This window comes from Clupea harengus, unplaced genomic scaffold (genome assembly GCF_900700415.2).
Source record: "Clupea harengus unplaced genomic scaffold, Ch_v2.0.2, whole genome shotgun sequence".
Classification (NCBI taxonomy): domain Eukaryota; kingdom Metazoa; phylum Chordata; class Actinopteri; order Clupeiformes; family Clupeidae; genus Clupea; species Clupea harengus.
The window spans coordinates 675-19,249 of NW_024880593.1; the positions used below are offsets into that span (position 1 = coordinate 675).

Sequence of the window (18,575 nt, forward strand, 5' to 3'; positions counted from 1 at the left end):
CTCTCGTGGAGCTGTCTGTCTCTCGTGGAGCTGTCTGTCTGTCTGTCTCTCGTGGAGCTGTCTGTGTGTCTGTCTCTCGTGGAGCTGTCTGTCTGTCTCTCGTGGAGCTGTCTGTCTGTCTCTCGTGGAGCTGTCTGTCTCTCGTGGAGCTGTCTGTCTGTCTCTCGTGGAGCTGTCTGTCTGTCTGTCTCTCGTGGAGCTGTCTGTCTCTCGTGGAGCTGTCTGTCTGTCTGTCTCTCGTGGAGCTGTCTGTGTGTCTGTCTCTCGTGGAGCTGTCTGTCTCTCATGGAGCTGTCTGTCTGTCTGTCTCTCGTGGAGCTGTCTGTCTGTCTCTCGTGGAGCTGTCTGTCTCTCTTCTCTCCCGTGGAGCTGTCTCTCTGCCCTTGGAGCTGTCTGCTTGCTCTTTTATATATGTTGTCTCGGGGGATACTAGCACCATATTCCTCTTCTGATCACAGTATCAATCAATCAATCAATTCAATCTTATATAGCGCTTCTCTAAATACCCGAAGTCGCTTTACAGAGTCCAGAGTCCAGTCCAGTCATTCATACACAGTCATACCGGTGGTGGTAAGCTACCTCAGTAGCCACAGCTGCCCTGGGGCAGACTGACAGAAGCGTGTGTGTGTGTGTGTGTGTGTGTGTGTGTGTGTGTGTGTGTGTGTAGCCCTGGGGCAGACTGACAGAAGCGTGGCTGCCAATCAGCGCCTACGGCCCCTCTGACCACCACCAACATTCATTCAAATTCATACGATGCAATACCACAATACCAGTCCAGAATGGTTGTGACAGTGACCATGGCCAGTAAACAAGTACTCAGACCTTGTAGTGATGTTAGTGGTGTCAGCCAGCAGCACACATGCATGGCAGTAGTGTGGCTTACCTGCAGGTGTGCTTATATTTGGTTTAGCTGGTTAGATTAATGGACTGGAAACAAAGTTTCACAGGGTTTCTGTCTAGTCTAGTTTTGTCACAAGGTGGTCATTGATTATCTAGTGTAGTTTATATATTTGTATTTATTTATTATTATTTAGCTGTGGCAGTTAATGTCGACAGCAACCTACATTTTTAGCTGTCTGTTGCTGCCTCTACTGTCTTGTTGTTTTTGTGACAATGACAAATAAAGTACTTTGAACTTTTGAACTAGTGTGAGGCTTTGGGATGCAGAGAAATTGTCCATGAGTGTGGTGGTGGTGGTTAGCACATCAAATCTAAATGGAATCCAGAAGATCCTGATATAATTAGTTGCTTCACAGTACATTTTACATTTACATTTAGTCATTTAGCAGACGCTTTTGTCCAAAACGACGTACAAGGGAGAGAACAGTCAAGCTAAGAGCAATAAAAAGCATGGTGTAACAATAAATACTACTTTACATGAGAATTAGAAAACAACGACCTAGAAAAAAGGAAAAAGAAGTGCAGGAATGTAACTGCTGAAGTGCAAGTTAAGCGCTAGTCAGGTGCCAGTTAGGAAGGGAGGTGCTCTCTGAAGAGTTGGGTCTTCAAAAGCTTCTTGAAGGTAGAGAGGGACGCCCCTGCTCTGGTAGTACTAGGCAGTGGAACTACACATGAGAATAGTCTGGATTGCCGTGCTTGCACAGACGGCAGTGCCAAACGACGCTCATTAGACGAGCGCAGCTTTTGTGTAACAAATGTGTAACATTAGTGTAGTGTGAGGCTTTGGGATGCAGAGAAGTTGTCCATGAGTGTGGTGGTGGTTAGCACATCAAGTCTAAATCCAAGAGATCCAAGAAGATCCTGCTAGAATTAGTTGCTTCACAGTACAGCACATTTGAGAGCAACTGTTCCAATATATATAATATAATAATATATATATACAATATATTCCCTTTTAACTTCACAGTACAGCACCTTTGAGAGCAACTGTTCCAATATATATAATATATATATATACAATATATTCCCTTTTACACGGCATGCGTGTGACCTGGACATGGACGTCATCGCCTGTGTGTCAAACTTAAGACTTAAGACCTCATTTCAGTTTGCGTACGTACTGAAGTACTGTATATATACTGTGTGTAGGGTTTTCTTTTTCCCGAACATGGAACATCTACATATACTATAATTTCCCTACCAAGTAGGCTAACACTAGTCATGCGGTGTGGGATTTGAGGTGTTATTTTGTCATTTTTTACTGATCATTTTGTTTTTGTTCTTGTTTTCTCTGCTCTCTGTATACTTCTGCTGTCCCCTGCTTACTTCCTGTCCTATTTCCTTCCTGTTGGTCAGCTCTGCTTCTTCATGACTGTGGTAAGCCACGCTCTGTTTCTTGACTTCACACACGCTCTGTTTCTTGACTTCACACACTGTTTTGAGTGCTTTTCTTTTGCTTTCTTGGGAGACTTACTGCTGAGCCGATTCAGTGACTTCATCTTATTAATTATTTTAAATTAATTTATTATCTTTTTTGGTATATTATATTATCTTATTTTCTGCACTTAGGCCGCGTTCACACTTGACTTCTTTTTTCAGCCGCCAGCGCCTTTTTTACATGCAACCCTATGGGAAAAGGGAAAAGAACGACGCCTTTTTAAAAAGCGGCCGCCTTTTAAAAACTTCTAAAAAAGCGCAACTCCCGACGCCTTTTTTAGTTCAATTTTCTCAACTTTTCAGAAAAGCGCTGGGTGACGTCAAGCGCTTTTTTGACAGCTGACCAATCAGGGCGAGGAGAGTAGGTACCAGCGTACCTTCCCTAGTAACCTGCTACCTTAGTTTAAAAAAAATGGCGGACCAAACTCCGTAGTTCATCGTATTTGTCCTAGAAGTTTTTATTTTTACTTTTTTTTGCTTAGATTTTTAGAAAGTTACCGATAAATAGACACCGTACAATATAAAAACAACATTATTGTAACTGAAAACTACGTGTAAGAGGATTTGCAAGGTGTCTGAGCTACCTAGCTAATGTTAGCATGCTACTAGCCGTTAGCGATTAGCAATTCCTGTGTTTTTGCAAAGCATCTGCCCCAACTTTCTTTTCAAGAGTACAGAAACTCCTGAGCAGGCAAGAGTGCCAATATGGGCTAATGAGTTGTAGCTAAAGCCCTAGCTAAAGGGCTAAACAGCCCGCTAGCTATTAGCACTCTAGCTTGCTCAGTAGAGTGCTAAGACACAGCAACTATTCACGATTGTATCAATTGTATATCTAGGTTTTCTTTGGCGACTGTTGTCGCATCCAACAGCACAACATATACCGGGCATTTTGAGCTTTCTGTGGGTTGTGACCGTAAACAGCTCGTTAGCTATTAGCACTGTAGCTTGCTCAGGATAGTATAGCTTTGATAAGACACAGCAATTATTCACGATTGTATCAACGTGCTGCATTTCACTTAACAGGTCAGTCATCCCCTACAACATCTTTAGGAATAGAATACAATTGTATATCTGGGTTGGCGCATTCAACAGCACAACATATCCCCTAGCGTTTTGAACTTTCTGTGGGTTGTGTGACCATAGGTTGTGACCGTAATGTGTCTGTGTCGGACACAAATATGGCGGCGCTTAAACACAGTGACGTCACATGGTATCCATGAATTCTGAAGCGCCCAAAAGGCGCTGAAAAGGCGCTGAAGGCAGCCCTTTTTTCTAAAAAAGAGGTCAAATGTGAACGCGGCCTTAATTAGCACTTCTATTACTTTGTATTATTGTTGTTGTGACTGTCCATACTATGTTAAGCACCTTGAGATTTCTTTGTATTTTAAAGTGTGCTATACAAATAAAATCCATTATTATTATTATTATTATCTTTCTTCATGTATAATGCATAAGAGGAAATAATAGACTCTGCTCCTAGTCATGGGAATTTGCCACAATATCAGGTCACTTCAAAAGTTGACAAAACCTAAACTAGGTCCTATGGACGGTGACTAATGCTTCAATAAAACTGAATCATATTAATAACAACATTTCACATTAGCCACATTTCATCAGCATGTGATGAGCTTAATAAATATAGTTATTTGAGATATATGTCTGATAATGATCATTTTTGTATCTACAAATGTATTTTTGCTTTGTGGTTCTAGGTGAATTTGTGAAGACAGGTATGGTATGTCCTGACACTCTTTGGATAACCTATTAATACTTTAAAGCTCACAATCTAACAATTTCTTTTTCAGTCACAGTTTTAATGTATATATCATTTTGCCTTTTAATAGATAAACAGCTTTATGGTAAGACACTGAATTTAGACTTTTACTAAAGTGAAAACTAAATTTATAGTTCTTTTGTGTGAGTGGTCACTTTGTGTTCTCTTTTGGATTCTTAGCTACAAATGTTAAATTCTTCAGGGGAATGATAATAAATAATAAATAAATAAATAAATAAATAAATAAATAAATAAATAATAAATAATAAATACATAAATAAAATAAACCATCAACAGGGACTCCTCATAGTCTGCATGCATCATGAACTGTAACATGCATAGTAAGTCTATGAAAGGAGACGAGGTGTCCCAATGTGTCCATATATAGTTGACCATATATATATAGAAGTGTGTGTGCATGTGTAAGACCATATATATAGTATATATAAGTGTGTGTGCATGTGCCTGGATATGACCATTTGAAGGTTTTGAATTGCAACATGTTGTTATGCATGGCACACACTGCTGACACCGAGAGCACGTCACAGTCTGTGTTGCATGTGAGCAGCAGTGTGGCATGTCTGTGATAGAGCACCCACTCCCTCTCCTGTGTCTCTACCAACCTCACCCAACCTCACCCAACCTCACCCAACCCCCCCTGTGTCTCTACCAACCTCACCCAACCTCACCCACTCCCTCCCCTTGTGTCTGTGCCAACCTCACCCAACCTCACCCAACCTCACCCACTCCCTCCCCTTGTGTCTGTACCAACCTCACCCAACCTCACCCAACCTCCCTTGTGTCTGTGCCAACCTCACCCAACCTCCCCTGTGTCTCTACCAACCTCACCCAACCTCCCCTGTGTCTCTACCAACCTCACCCAACCTCTACCAACCTCACCCAACCTCACCCAACCTCACCCAACCTCACCCAACCTCCCTTGTGTCTGTGCCAACCTCACCCAACCTCCCCTTGTGTCTGTGCCAACTTCACCCAACCTCCCCTGTGTCTCTACCAACCTCACCCAACCTCCCTTGTGTCTGTGCCAACCTCACCCAACCTCCCCTTGTGTCTGTGCCAACCTCACTCAACCTCCCTTGGATCCAATGACTCCAGCATGTGCACATTGAGTTAATTAGACAAACACGACATATGCACATTGACTTAATTAGACAAACACGACATATGCACATTAACCCCTTGCTCTACTCAGCCAAGTGTCTCTGACATCATCAGGCAGGGACATCTACCGGAAGGTTCAGGGCCGAGATAACCACGTCGCTTCCACCATTATCAACATAGCAGGTATCCATCTATTTTCTTTATTATTCCACCTCTGTTTGCATGTTTCATATGATTTCTGGGGGCACTTTAATGCCGGCCATCTAGAATACCTTTGGTAAATGGATATAATCTAAGTCAAAAGTCAAAGTCAAAGTAGCTTTATCGGCAATTTCCTGCATGTCAGATATACAAGGAATCGATAAAAACGTTTCCCACTCTCCCACGGTGAAACATATAAAGTGCACAGGCACAACAACAGATAAGCTTGTTCGAATCAGTTGAACAAGTTGAAGTGAATAAAACGCTTCAGTGTTTCTATAGACGGCCCTCCTTCACTGCCACATCACGTTCTATCCCACGTCTCTATGCGTGTGTGTACTACCCTAATGCACTTGTTCATGTAGGCTTGCTCCTCAGCCACTGAGCCAAGAGTGGCTTTAGTTCCCATTTGTTTGCCTTAACAAAGTACAAAACAAAGCTTTTTTTTTCTTTGCTTCACCAGTTTTCATCAGTGCTTTTTTTATTCAATTCAATTCGATGTTATTTATATGCACCAAAACAATACAATAGTCTCAAGGCGCTTTACAGAGCCCAGGGCCTGAACCCCCTTAGAGCACACACACATACTCACACACACACACACACACAACACACACACACACACACACACACACACACACACACACACACACACACACACACACACACACACACACACACACACACACACACTTTACAGAGCCCAGGGCCTGAACCCCCTTAGAGCAAGCGCAATGGCAACAGGGGCAAGAAAAAACTTTGATATGACTTTAGTTGTGATGATTTATGTTTAGTTATGTTGGCTGGCTTGGTGCATGGGGGTGTTTAGTTGTACAAGCATAGTAAGGGTGGCGGGATACACACACACTGGCTTGCGCACCACTGGCTGGCAACCCCCGCAACACGCACTGCATGTATACCATATGCTAACGCTTATATGCTAACGCCTAAATAAGACATCCTGAGATAAGAAACAGATCAGACCAGACCTGACCCTACACACACACATGACTCCTGACTATACACACACACACACACACACATGGGACCAGACCTGACCCTACACACACACATGGATTCAGCCTCCTGACTCTACACACACACATGGATTCAGACTCTACACACACACACACACACATACACACACACACACACACACACACACACACACACATGGATTCAGACTCCTGACTCTACACACACACATGGATTCAGAACACACACACACACACACACACACACACATGGATTCAGACCCTACACACACACATGGGTTGTGGGGTTGTTTATCAGCATAGAGGAGCCTGTGATGCTAAGTGTCTAGTTCTGTGCCTAGTAAGATGTTGTTCATTAATCAAAATCACAGAACATGGAACAGAACAGACACACACACACACACACACACACACACACACACACACACACACACACACACAGTAGTAAGATGCTGTTTATTAATCAAAATCACACGTGGAACAGAACAGAGTGTTTGTTTTGTGGTAGACATGAAGGGTATGTTTGGCTCTCTGTAACACTCCTAACTGTCCAACCGTCCCTCTCTCTCTCTCTCTCTGCCCGTCCCTCTCTCTCTCTCTCTCTCTCTCTCTTTCTCTCTCTGCCCGTCCCTCTCTCTCTCTCTCTCTCTCTCTTTCTCTCTCTGCCCGTCCCTCTCTCTCTCTCTCTCTCTCTCTCTCTCTGTCTCTCTCTCTGTCTCTCTCAATTTCAATTCAATTCAATTCAAAGAAGCTTTATTAGCATGAATGTTTTCAACACTATTTCCAAAGCTGATTCAATACATACATATTACATACACATACAGAAGGACAAATATAATGAACAGAGTTGATTAAAAATAAATAAATAATAAACAATAAACATAACAATAAACAATAAACATACAGTTAGTTTGGCATTCTGTGGCCTTAATGGCTGTCCCTCAGGTTATGGCAGGCTGCCACATATCCGGCAGCTAGATTGGCCAAATCCCTGTCTTCCCCAAGTATGTATGGCAATTTTGCCTCGCCTGTGAGAGTTTGAAAGCCTGGGATGACCAGATTGAACCTATCAAATGAACCTTTTCTAATGGTTTCATATTTGTGGCATTCCGTGAGGAAGTGTACCTCTGTCTCCACGGCCCCCAGACTGCATTGTGAGCATAGCCTCTCCTCTCTGGGCAGCCAGGTCTGCCTTTGTCTGCCTCTTTCAATGGCGAGGTGGTGCTCACTGAGTCTGTACATTGTCAAGGTTTTCCTGTAAGTAGCTGTTGAGTATTCACGTTTTAGGGTCAAATAACATTGTAATTTAGATTGTGTTTTGGTTGCTTCTTTCCAATAGGTAATATAATTTTCTTTTTCAGTGTTTGTAATTTGGTTGGATCTAATTTTCCTGGCTACTGAGTCATTGTCCTGAGCCTCAGTGATGATATTTGGTGCTAGGTCGCTAAGTCTCAGGACAAGTTGGGTAAGGGGGCTCCTCCCTATATTCAGCTCTTGGCATTTCAGTGCTTGGTAGTGGAGTGAGTGGGGGTCGCTCATTTTTAAATGTTGCCAAAATTTGACAGCTCTTTTTTGAATATCAATAATTAGGGGGTATTGGCCTAATTCTGCCCTGCACGCATTGTTCGGTGTCTTCCTCTGTACCCGGAGGATGCTTTTGCAGAACTCTGCATGCAGGGCTTCGGTTGGATGTTTGTCCCAATTTGAAAAGTCACCTTTTGTTGCTGGACCCCACACCTCACAGCCATACAGTGCAATTGGTTCAATTACTGATTTGAATATCTTAAGCCAAATTCGAATTGGTATATCTAATTTAATTGACCTTTTGATGGCATAGAATGCTCTTTTTGCCTTTTCTTTGAGTTCCTTTGCAGCCAAGCCAAAATTTCCTGTTGAGGTGAGGGTGATTCCTAAATAGGTGTAGTTGCATGTTTGATCAATTTTGGTGTTGCCTATTTTAAAGTTGTCAGTGTTTCCCTGTAGCCTGGAACGTTTTCTAAAGACAAGGACTTTGGTCTTTTTGGGATTCATTTTTAGGGCCCACGTCTGGCAAAAGTTTGCCACTTTGTCCATGTGGTGTTGCAAGCCTTCTTTGGATGGTGACAGCAGAACTAGGTCATCAGCATAAAGTAAACACTTGACCTCTGTGTCTTGCAGTGCAAGTCCTGGGCCTGCAGAGTGCTGTATTGTGTTTGCCAATTCATTTATGTAAATATTGAAAAGTGTTGGTGATAGTGGGCAGCCTTGTCCTCACACCCCTTTCCTGGGAGAAGAATTCTGTGTGTTTATTCCCAATTCTAATTGCACATTTGTTGTTTGAGTACATTGTTTTTATTATTTTGAAAGTTTTCCCCCCTATACCAGTTTCAAGAAGTTTGAAGAATAATCCTTTGTGCCAAATTGAATCAAAGGCTTTTTGGAAGTCTATAAAGCAAGCAAATATTTTTGTCTTGTTTTGGTGTACATATTTGTCTATCAAGGTATGTAGGGTGAAAATATGGTCTGATGTTCTACATTTTGGTAAGAATCCTATCTGGCTTCTACTGAGGGCATTGTGCTCGATAAGGAAGTTGATGATTCTCTGATTTAAGATACTACAAAATAACTTCCCCAGGTTACTGCTTACACAGATGCCCCTGTAATTATTGGGGTCAGATTTGTCTCCACTTTTGAATAGGGGTGTAATGAGTCCTTTGTTCCAGACGTCAGGGAAGTATCCGACACTCAGAATGAAGTTAAACAATTTTAAAATAGCCAGACAGAGGTTGTGGCTTATGTTTGTGAGCATTTCGTTGAGGATGCCATCAGGCCCACATGCCTTTTTTGGCTGTAGGCCTTGGAGTTTTTCTGTCAATTCTGTATCTGTGATTGGATAGTCTAGTGGGTTTTGATATTCATTAATTGTGTTCTCCATATCAATCATTTTTTGGTAGATTTCGGTTTGTTCTGGGTTCCTGCCACATTTGCTATAGAGATTTTCAAAGTGGCTTTTCCATATCTCTCCATCTTGTATGGCAAGTTCCTCATGCTTCTTTTTGTTAAGTGTATTCCAATTTTTCCAGAAATTGTTTGAATCTATAGATTCTTCAATTTTCTTTAGCTGATTTTGTGTGAACTGTTCTCTCTTCTTTCTGAGTGTGTTTTTATATTTTTTGAGCTCGTTGAAATAATTAAGTCGTAAACCAGGGTCATTAGGGCGTCTGTGCTTTTGGTTTGACAGAAGCCTGACATTCTTTCTAATGGCTTTGCAATCTCTATCAAACCATTTTTCATTTTCTTGGCTATTCTTATGAGTTCTGTTAGTTGTTTTAAGACAAGAAATTGATGCTGTGTGATTGAAAATGTTATTCAAGCTTTCAACCGCATAGTTCACGCCCTCCTTATTGTATGGGTAAGTATTGTTCAAAAAATGTTCTATCAGAGGACTGATTTGGGGATGGCATATTGCCTTCAGGTAATCCTCTTTACTGTTTTCGGTCCATTTATATTTTTCTCTGATGTTATAGAGTTTGCTGGGTCTTGTAAATATGCTAGTATTTTTGATAATTTTAAAATATACCGTGATTTGACTATGATCTGACAAAGGTGTTTGTGGTTTGACCGTAAATGCTCTGAAAGTGAATGGATCCAAATCTGTAATCATATAATCAACAGTTGAGCTGCCAAGTGATGAGCTGTAGGTGTATCTCCCAAAGGAGTCCCCTCGCACCCTACCATTGAGCATGTACAGACCAAGGTTTTTACAGAGTTCTATAAGTGATTTTCCATTTTTGTTAATAATTTTGTTGGAAGTGTTACGGAAGTGTAGGTTCATCAGGTCTTGTGGGAAGCTGCTGCCAAGTATGTGGTATTGCCATCATCTGAGGTGAAGTCAGGTAGAGATCCTGTTCTAGCATTTAAGTCACCGCAGATCAGCACTTTTCCCTGGGCCTGGAAGTCGTTGATCTGACTATGGAGATTCTCAAAGATCTCCTCATTGTAGTAGGGAGATTCAAAGGGGGGAATGTAAAGAGCACGAAGGAAAATGTCGCTCTCAGTCTGTGTGAGTTTTTTGTTGATTGTTAGCCAGACATGTGACTCCTCTATTTTGCTGGTAGTGATGAAATTTGCTATTTCAGTTTTGTACCAAATAATTATCCCCCCTGAATCTCTCCCACGGGTGACTTTTGAGTGTTTTCTAGATGAAATGACTATTTCACAATAACCTGTTGGGCAGAGAGTCATTTCACCGTTTCTGCACCATGTTTCCTGAAGGATTATAATATCCATGTTTTTTATATTCTTCTTAAATTCCAGGGCTGTAGTTTTACATCCAAAGCTCGAAGATTTAATACCCTGAATATTCCATAGTGTAACCGTCAAAGATTTCATTTGTATGGAAGGATTTAACAACATTTTTTAACAAGATTCATCATCTCAACAATGAACAAAACCTAAAATTAGAAATTCCTTTTTTTTTTTTTTTTTGTTAATATAATAATAATAATATTGACATTCCTTGTCCCTTTTTTGTTAATCAGTTATCCTAAATTACTCACACTAGTCCATCAGATGTGTGCATATGATGCCAAGCAGGTCTCTGATCTCCTCCAGCTTGCTTTTGCTGGGTCTGTTTGCTTCACTCAGCACTGCAGCATAGCTGGGTTGCCTTGGCTGCTTCAGCTTGTGGGGTGCCTGCATGAGGGCCTGTTGCCAGCTTGCCGGGGGATGGGGTGGTTACCATGAAGCACCGACGTTGGTTGGTGCTCCAGTTCCTGATGCTGCTGATGTTGTGGCTGAGTCAGATGGTCTTGGTGTGGCGGCCTGGAGCGTTGGTTAAGTTGCTCGGGGGGCTTCTGATGCCATGTGGGGCGCTGGGGTGAAAATTGTGGGGGCTTTTGGTGTCTGTGCCGGGTTGCAGGGTTTCGAGGCCTTCCATGCTGGGGTGTGTGGTATGTCCTGGGCATAGAATGGTGGATGTAATGGGGTTCAGGGGGGGAGGATCTGGCGGCCTGGGGAGGCGTGGTGGCTTTTTTGTTGAGACTGCGGCCAAGGGCAACATCTTTCAGTGTTCTCGCAAATATGCTGATCACATCCTTGTGGAGGTGGACATGGTCATGCAGGCTGTGGAGACCAAGAGTGGGGTGGTGTGCCAGGTGGACATTTGGCATGAGGGCACATCCTCGGGAGATGGCTGCGTTTACCATTTGTATGGTGTCTGGGTGGAAATCTGCTCTTGGAAGTATGGTGGAAATTACTATTTTGGCTGTAGGGAATGTCTCTGATCCTTTCTCTGCCATTCTTATGATGGACTCTGCCACACGTTCCTGCTGTGTCCTCAGGTCATTTGTACCCACATGGATGATGATGTGGGTGGGTTCTCCTAAGTGGTTCTTGTTCAATTGTTCAATTACATCTTTTGTTTTGGGGCACCAAATTTTAGTAGCCTTTTGACCAGGAAAAAGTCGCTGTTCATTGATAAACTTCCCATTGGAGTCAATTAGGATGGCTACTTCTGCAGATCTGGTTGTCTGTTCCTGGCTGATGGAGAGAGGCTTGTGGGTATCTGCACTGGATGGTGACAATGATGTTGCTTGGGGAGGGAGCTGCCTTGCTGCTGTGGTGTTGGGTGCTAGTGCCTGTGTGGTAGCTGGTGTGTTGGGTGCTCTTGTCTGTGTGGTAGGTGGAGTTTTGGGTGCTGGTGTCTGTGTGGTGGCTGGTGTCTGTGTGGTAACTGAGGTGTTGGGTACTGGTGTGTGTCGGTGTGGAATGGTGTGAGTATGGCCTGTCGTCTCCTCTCTATGACCCTCCAGTGCTTCGTTTCTCAGGAACTGTTCCTCTCTGACATCTCGCAGCTGTCTCCTCAGGGTCTCCCTGTCCTGTTGCAGTTCTGAGATCTGTCCCCTTAGCTCCTTCACCCATGCCGTGAACTCCTGTTTTAGGTGGTGGAACTGTACCTCTAGATATTGGTTGGATGTAGTGTACAGGTGTAGCTGTTCTCTGAGCTCCACTACCTCAACTTCCTGCAGGGATAGGCTGTTCTTTAACTGCGTGACAGACTGCTCCAGTTGTGTAGAACAGTCAATGCCGAGTTCCTCCTCCTCTTCTTCCTCTGTGCTGTTTGTATTTGCACTGGCTGTCTCAGGCTGCTTGATTGATTTAGCTCCTTTCTCTGACTCTGCCAGTCTCTTTAAAAGGTCAAAGTCTTTCTTGACAGAGATCAGACTTGCCTCACTCCCTTGAAACATAACAGTTCCAGTTTGGTAAATATTTACAGTGAGGAAGGTATTGTTATTGTCCCCCTCTTTGTTGATCTGTATCTGTCTTCCTTTGCATATTCCCCGTTTCTTGTAGAACCTGTAGTGTTTGCAAATGGCTCTGTGCCATGAATCACAGTCATCTGTGTGTAGGAGCAGGTTTGTTGTAGTGGGCTTGCCTCCTATTTGAGCCGTGTCTGACCATACATTCTCTGGATTCTCCATGAGAAAGTTCTGTTTGTAGGTTCTTTTGTCATTTGCATTCTTGATTGATTATGGAATAAATTCTCTCTCTCTCTCTCTCTCTCTATTTACATTTAGTCATTTAGCAGACGCTTTTATCCAAAGCGACTTACAAGGATGTATACACATTTTACATTTACACTGATGGCACACTGCACATCAGGAGCAATTAGGGGTTCAGTGCCTTGCTCAAGGACACTTCGACAGGGAATCGAACTAGCAACCTTCTGATTACTAAACGACTTCTCTACCTCCTGTACCACTGTCGCCCCTCTCAGAGAAGAGAGGAGAAGAAGCCCCGACGAAGAGAGAGGAAGACGAGCGCCGCGTCGCAGAGCTGGGACGTCCCACGCTGGGAGAGCACGTGAAGATGGAAGTCATCATAGAGGAGTCCTATGAGTTTAAGGTATCAGACTCCCCCAGGGCCGGAGTGGGGCCACTTTTCAGCCTGGGAATTTCAGGCCCAAGACCGGCCCACTTTTTCCATGGTAGTGGAAATTGGATAAATGAAGCAACAGTTCAGCTCTTACTATCCTGTAGTTTTCTCTTTATTAATACCATGGTTCAACAAATAATGTAAAGGTTAAATAATAATCCACTTAAGCTGAGAAGTTAACAAAAAATATTCCACTATTCCACAAGGATAGGTTGATAAATTAACAAAAGCAGAAATAAATAAATAAAGCATTTGAAACGTATCCCACTCTTCAACAAAGAGGCATATACAGATTACCCACCCCGGGCCTGGACTCCCCCCAGTGGATGATGCTGTCCAGGGAGAAAACAAATCATCTGGACACGAGAGTGACAATATAAATGAGTTCACAGTTAATTACCGCCAGTTAATGTGAGATGGGATAAGACAAACAGACAGTAAATTGCTGATGTATAATTGCAGACAAAATGATGTTGTAATTTTATAGTAAATATAAAATATAAAATGAGAGAGAATATTCGAGAAATAGCAAAAGAGGAAGAGGCATTTTCATAGGTGTAGTATAACCGTAAACAATCCAGTACTAGCTCCCGGCCATTTATTTGACCAAACACTCGCAGAGCTTATGACAGACTTAGAAATAATATTTATTTCACATTCAGCTTTTACAAACATAGCTGATCTACTTCGATCTATTTCTGTGCAATGCCAACCTTTTTTACAGCTAATCATTTGATGTGTCTACTCTGTGCGTGCGTGTGTGTGTGTATGTGTGTTTGTGTTTGTTCCTCAGAGCACAGTAGACAAACTGATAAAGAAAACCAACCTGGCCCTTGTGGTCGGCACCAACAGCTGGAGAGAGCAGTTTGCAGAGGCCATTACCGTCAACTCTGGTGAGTCTTCGGCTTCTGAGAAGATGAGAAATTCTGTTTTTGACGAGCACGTGTTATTCACAATTATAAAACAATTGGGTTCTATTGAATTATTTAGCTGTTTCTGATTGGACGAGAGACGTTCCATGAGTTGGAATATCCCAGGACATCCCAACTCGGACTTTTCACAGCTAATAATAAATCACTGAAGCATTCTATAGCACGTTGATACAATTAAGCGATAACCATTAACTCAAAGTTCTTATAATTCCAAAAGACGTTGACAATGGAACTATTTTTTTGTTGCGGAGAAACAATGGCGAAATAAAACATTTTTTATCAATAACTTCGTGTTTAAATGGTTAATTGGTTGACTATAAAATTGTTTTATAAAAGCAATATAGTACTCGTGCGAGTGGGGTAGGTAAGGGATATTCCCACGGGTGTTGTTGCCTGCGCCACTCGGCCTCCGGCCTCCGGCCTCGTGGCTACGGCCGAACACCACCCGTGGGAATATCCCTTACCTACCCCACTCGCACTCGTACTATATTGCTTAAATATATCATCTCAGTTTCATCTGAAGAAAACATTATCATCATCATAGAAAGTCACAAATCAAAAGGGTACGTATATGTTTGTCTGCTTTTAGAGTGGCCCTGGCCTGGCTGTTATTTTTCATAGCTGAGTCAACATTTAGTAAATGAATGAACTGTCCTTCGAAAAGCTTGACCCATTAACTGTATAAATATGATTTATCTGTCAAGACTGTCCACACTAAAACACTGCCCACTCATGAACCTTAGAATCTACATACTGAATCTACACACTGAATCTACATACTGAATCTAAATACTGAATCTACATAGTGAATTTACATACTGAATCTACATACCTAATCTAGGTCTACATACTGAATCTACATAGTGAATTTACATACTGAATCTACATACCTAATCTAGGTCTACATACTGAATCTGCATACTGAATCTAATCTACATACTGAATCTACATACTGAATCTACATAGTGAATGGACAAAAAGATTCTGATTTATAAACCTGTGCGGCGGCGGCATACCTGTACGCATTCTTCTAGTTATAAACAGCAGCCTGCGATGAATGGTGCAAGCGCGAATAAGAGTCACACTCTATCCATAAATGGTCAATGGAAAATAGCTTGTGTTTAGAAGGAAGCCTTTCTTGGCTAATCAGAGAGGGAAAGACGGAGACGTGAACTTGCAGAAAGCAGTCGAAGTTTACAGACTGTGACATAGAGGTGCTCATCACAGAAATGGAGCAACGTCAAAATGTCCTAAGCAAAGGCATCTCAAACAAAAGAAAGAACATTGAATGGCAAAATGTTGCGCAGCTGTCAATGTGTGTCAGTGTAGGTTGAGGGTGAGGGTATTTTTTATTACTTTCATTGTTTTGTATATTGTAATACACTGAGTTTTTTCTACACCGGAGACTGAATATCATTTGTAAGTGCTTCCAAACACATACACACACACACACACATAAACATGTGCGCACACACACACACACACACACACACACACACACACACACACACACACACATAACATGTGTGCACACAGTTTACCACCGATAGTTTAGCTGATATGTTTTTCTGATGGAAGAGGGGACATGTAATTAAACACTGAATGCTAATATGGAGGTTGATTGCTGTTGCATACCATACAATTGATTGATTGATTGATTGATGGTCTGTCATTCTTCAGGCAAGGTGTAATTGTCTCATTTTTGGAAAATAGCACATTGTGCACATTTATGAGTCGGACGTAAACATCCTCCTGTCAGTGTCCTCAGTCATAGATTGATTGATTGATTTATTTATTTATTTATTTATTTAAGCCTCGGAAAACACATTGAGGAATAAGACCCTCATTTACAATGGTGCCGAGGGTACAATGAATAGTTAATACATTGAAAAATAAAATAAAGAAATACAATAAAAAAAAAAAAATATGCATATAAAATAGTACAGGAGTACGAGGGAACGATGATAAATAACAATTTTGAATATTCAGTAAAATACTATGGTTGAGTCATAGTCCTCCAGGAAGTGAATAAATCAGTATATCAAGACTCTTTTCTGTCCTTCTCTTCCTCCTCTTCGTTCTTCTCCTCCTCTTAGGAAGTGAATAAATCAGTATATCAAGACTCTTTTCTGTCCTTCTCTTTCTCCTCATCGTTCTTCTCTTCCTCTTAGGGGATGACGATGATGATGGCGAGTGTGCTGAAGAGAAGCTCCCCTCGTGTTTCGATTACGTCATGCACTTCCTCACCGTCTTCTGGAAGCTTTTCTTCGCCTTTGTGCCGCCCACGGACTACTTCAACGGCTGGGCCTGCTTCGTCGTGTCCATCATCATGATCGGGGTACTGACAGCTGTCATCGGTGATCTGGCTTCTCACTTCGGCTGCACCGTTGGACTGAAGGATTCGGTGACAGCAGTGGTGTTTGTTGCCCTGGGAACATCTGTACCAGGTAATTGAGGCTTTTCTTTTTTTATCTGAGTTATGTTTCTTTGATGTCTATTTTTATGTGCATGTAATTTCTTTGTGCATATTATGTATTTGCTGTAAAGCACTTTGAGCTGCATTCTTTTGCATGAAAGGTGCTATATAAATAAAGTTTTATTATTATTATTATTATTTTCAGTTCTAGTACAGAAAGTTTATTTGTGAACTACTGTCACCTGACCAAAATATTTGTTAGGCACATGTTCCTTAAAGGATAAGTTCAATGTCCTCTACCCACACCATTTACCTTATAAAACCCATATTTAAAAAAAAGACAACTCAGTTTTCAGTGAATTTATTTGAATGAAAGTGCACACAATTCCAAGGCCAGATATATATAGAAGAGATTTGTGCAGAAGTGCAGCACACATATTAAAACATTTTAACAATGTGTTTAGCTCATTTAACATCTAGTATCTATCTAGCATTTGCAATACATCAGAATCAGAATCATCTTTATTGGCCAAGTACATTTCCACATACAAGGAATTTTTCCTGGGTTTAATTGCTCTCAATGTACTTAAACTGAAAAATATGCATGCAACAGTTTAGGATAATAAATAAATATAATATATAATAAATAATGATAATCTGTCAACTGTTCATTAGAGTGACGGCAAGTGGAAAATAAAAAAAATACATCAACTCTTTCTCCTCCTCTTCCTCCAGATACATTTGCCAGTAAAGTTGCGGCGGTCCAGGACCAGTATGCAGATGCCTCCATCGGCAACGTCACCGGGAGCAACGCTGTCAATGTCTTCCTGGGCATCGGTGTGGCGTGGTCCATCGCTGCCATCTACCACACATCGCAGGGCAGACCGTTCCTGGTGAATCCTGGAACACTGGCATTCTCCGTCACGGTCTTCACCATCTTTGCCTTCGTGGCTGTCGGTGTGCTCATGTACCGGCGTCGACCTGAAATCGGGGGAGAGCTCGGAGGCCCCCGACTCCCCAAGATCCTCACCACCAGCCTGTTCTTCGGCCTGTGGCTTATGTACATCATCCTCTCCTCTCTGGAGGCCTACTGCATCGTCGAAGGTTTCTGAAACAGTCTGCTGCAGGGAAAAGGGGAGACGATGGAAGTGCAAAGAGAGGAAGATGATATTATAGAAGATTGGGGTGGTAAGGACACAAACAGCCATATGACAATATAACAAATAGTTAACAATATTCATATAACAAATATGAATAATAAGCCTACTTTTTGATTATGTTGTCCTGTTTCGCTTTTGAAATACGGTTTTAAAAACTGTTGGGGGTCGTTATATGTGCCATGTGTAAAGACTTCTGTGAAAGCGTGTTATCAAAATAAATGTTTGCTTAGAATAGTGTTATTATAGAGGGTCTCTATAGTGTTTTGTTAAAATATGGCAACTATCATAATCTGCAGATCCAATAAGGTCTGGGTTATGTCCATACAACCATCAAGATGCTTTAGTCTAAATGATTTGTTGTTTCTCATTGTTTGTCATTTTGTAGTGCATTTAATAGTTTTTCAAATATGTGTATTACTTCTTACCATTCATTAAATACATTAAAGAAATATTTCATTGAAAAAACTAAACTGATAAAATAAAACATTGGCATTGAAACACAATTAAAGGTTTTTTTTTCTTCTGTTTATTCTGATGTGCTTTTTCGCTGCCAGTCTTTTTTCGATGTCAGTACTTTTCAATGTCAACTCACTGTCTCTGCTTTGATGGGAGGGAAAAGAAATACATTATTTGCATAGATCAAGTTGGCTACGCATCTCTGGACGTGGGCGTGTCCGGAAGTATGATGATTGTAAAATGAAGAGAAAGTCCCATATAATCCTG

General features: G+C 41.7%; 1 protein-coding gene across 1 annotated transcript; it reads left to right on the forward strand.

The window, feature by feature from the left end:
* Positions 1-2,178: 2,178 nt before the first annotated feature.
* On the forward strand, positions 2,179-18,355 carry LOC122132443 (sodium/calcium exchanger 1-like; the record flags this gene model as incomplete). Its single annotated transcript, XM_042707178.1, has 8 exons — positions 2,179-2,277; positions 4,050-4,067; positions 4,182-4,196; positions 5,348-5,416; positions 13,187-13,314; positions 14,138-14,237; positions 16,448-16,723; positions 17,428-18,355. Coding segments are annotated over 8 exons (1,082 nt in total), but the record flags the coding sequence as incomplete, so codon positions are not given.
* Between the last annotated feature and the right edge of the window lie 220 nt (positions 18,356-18,575).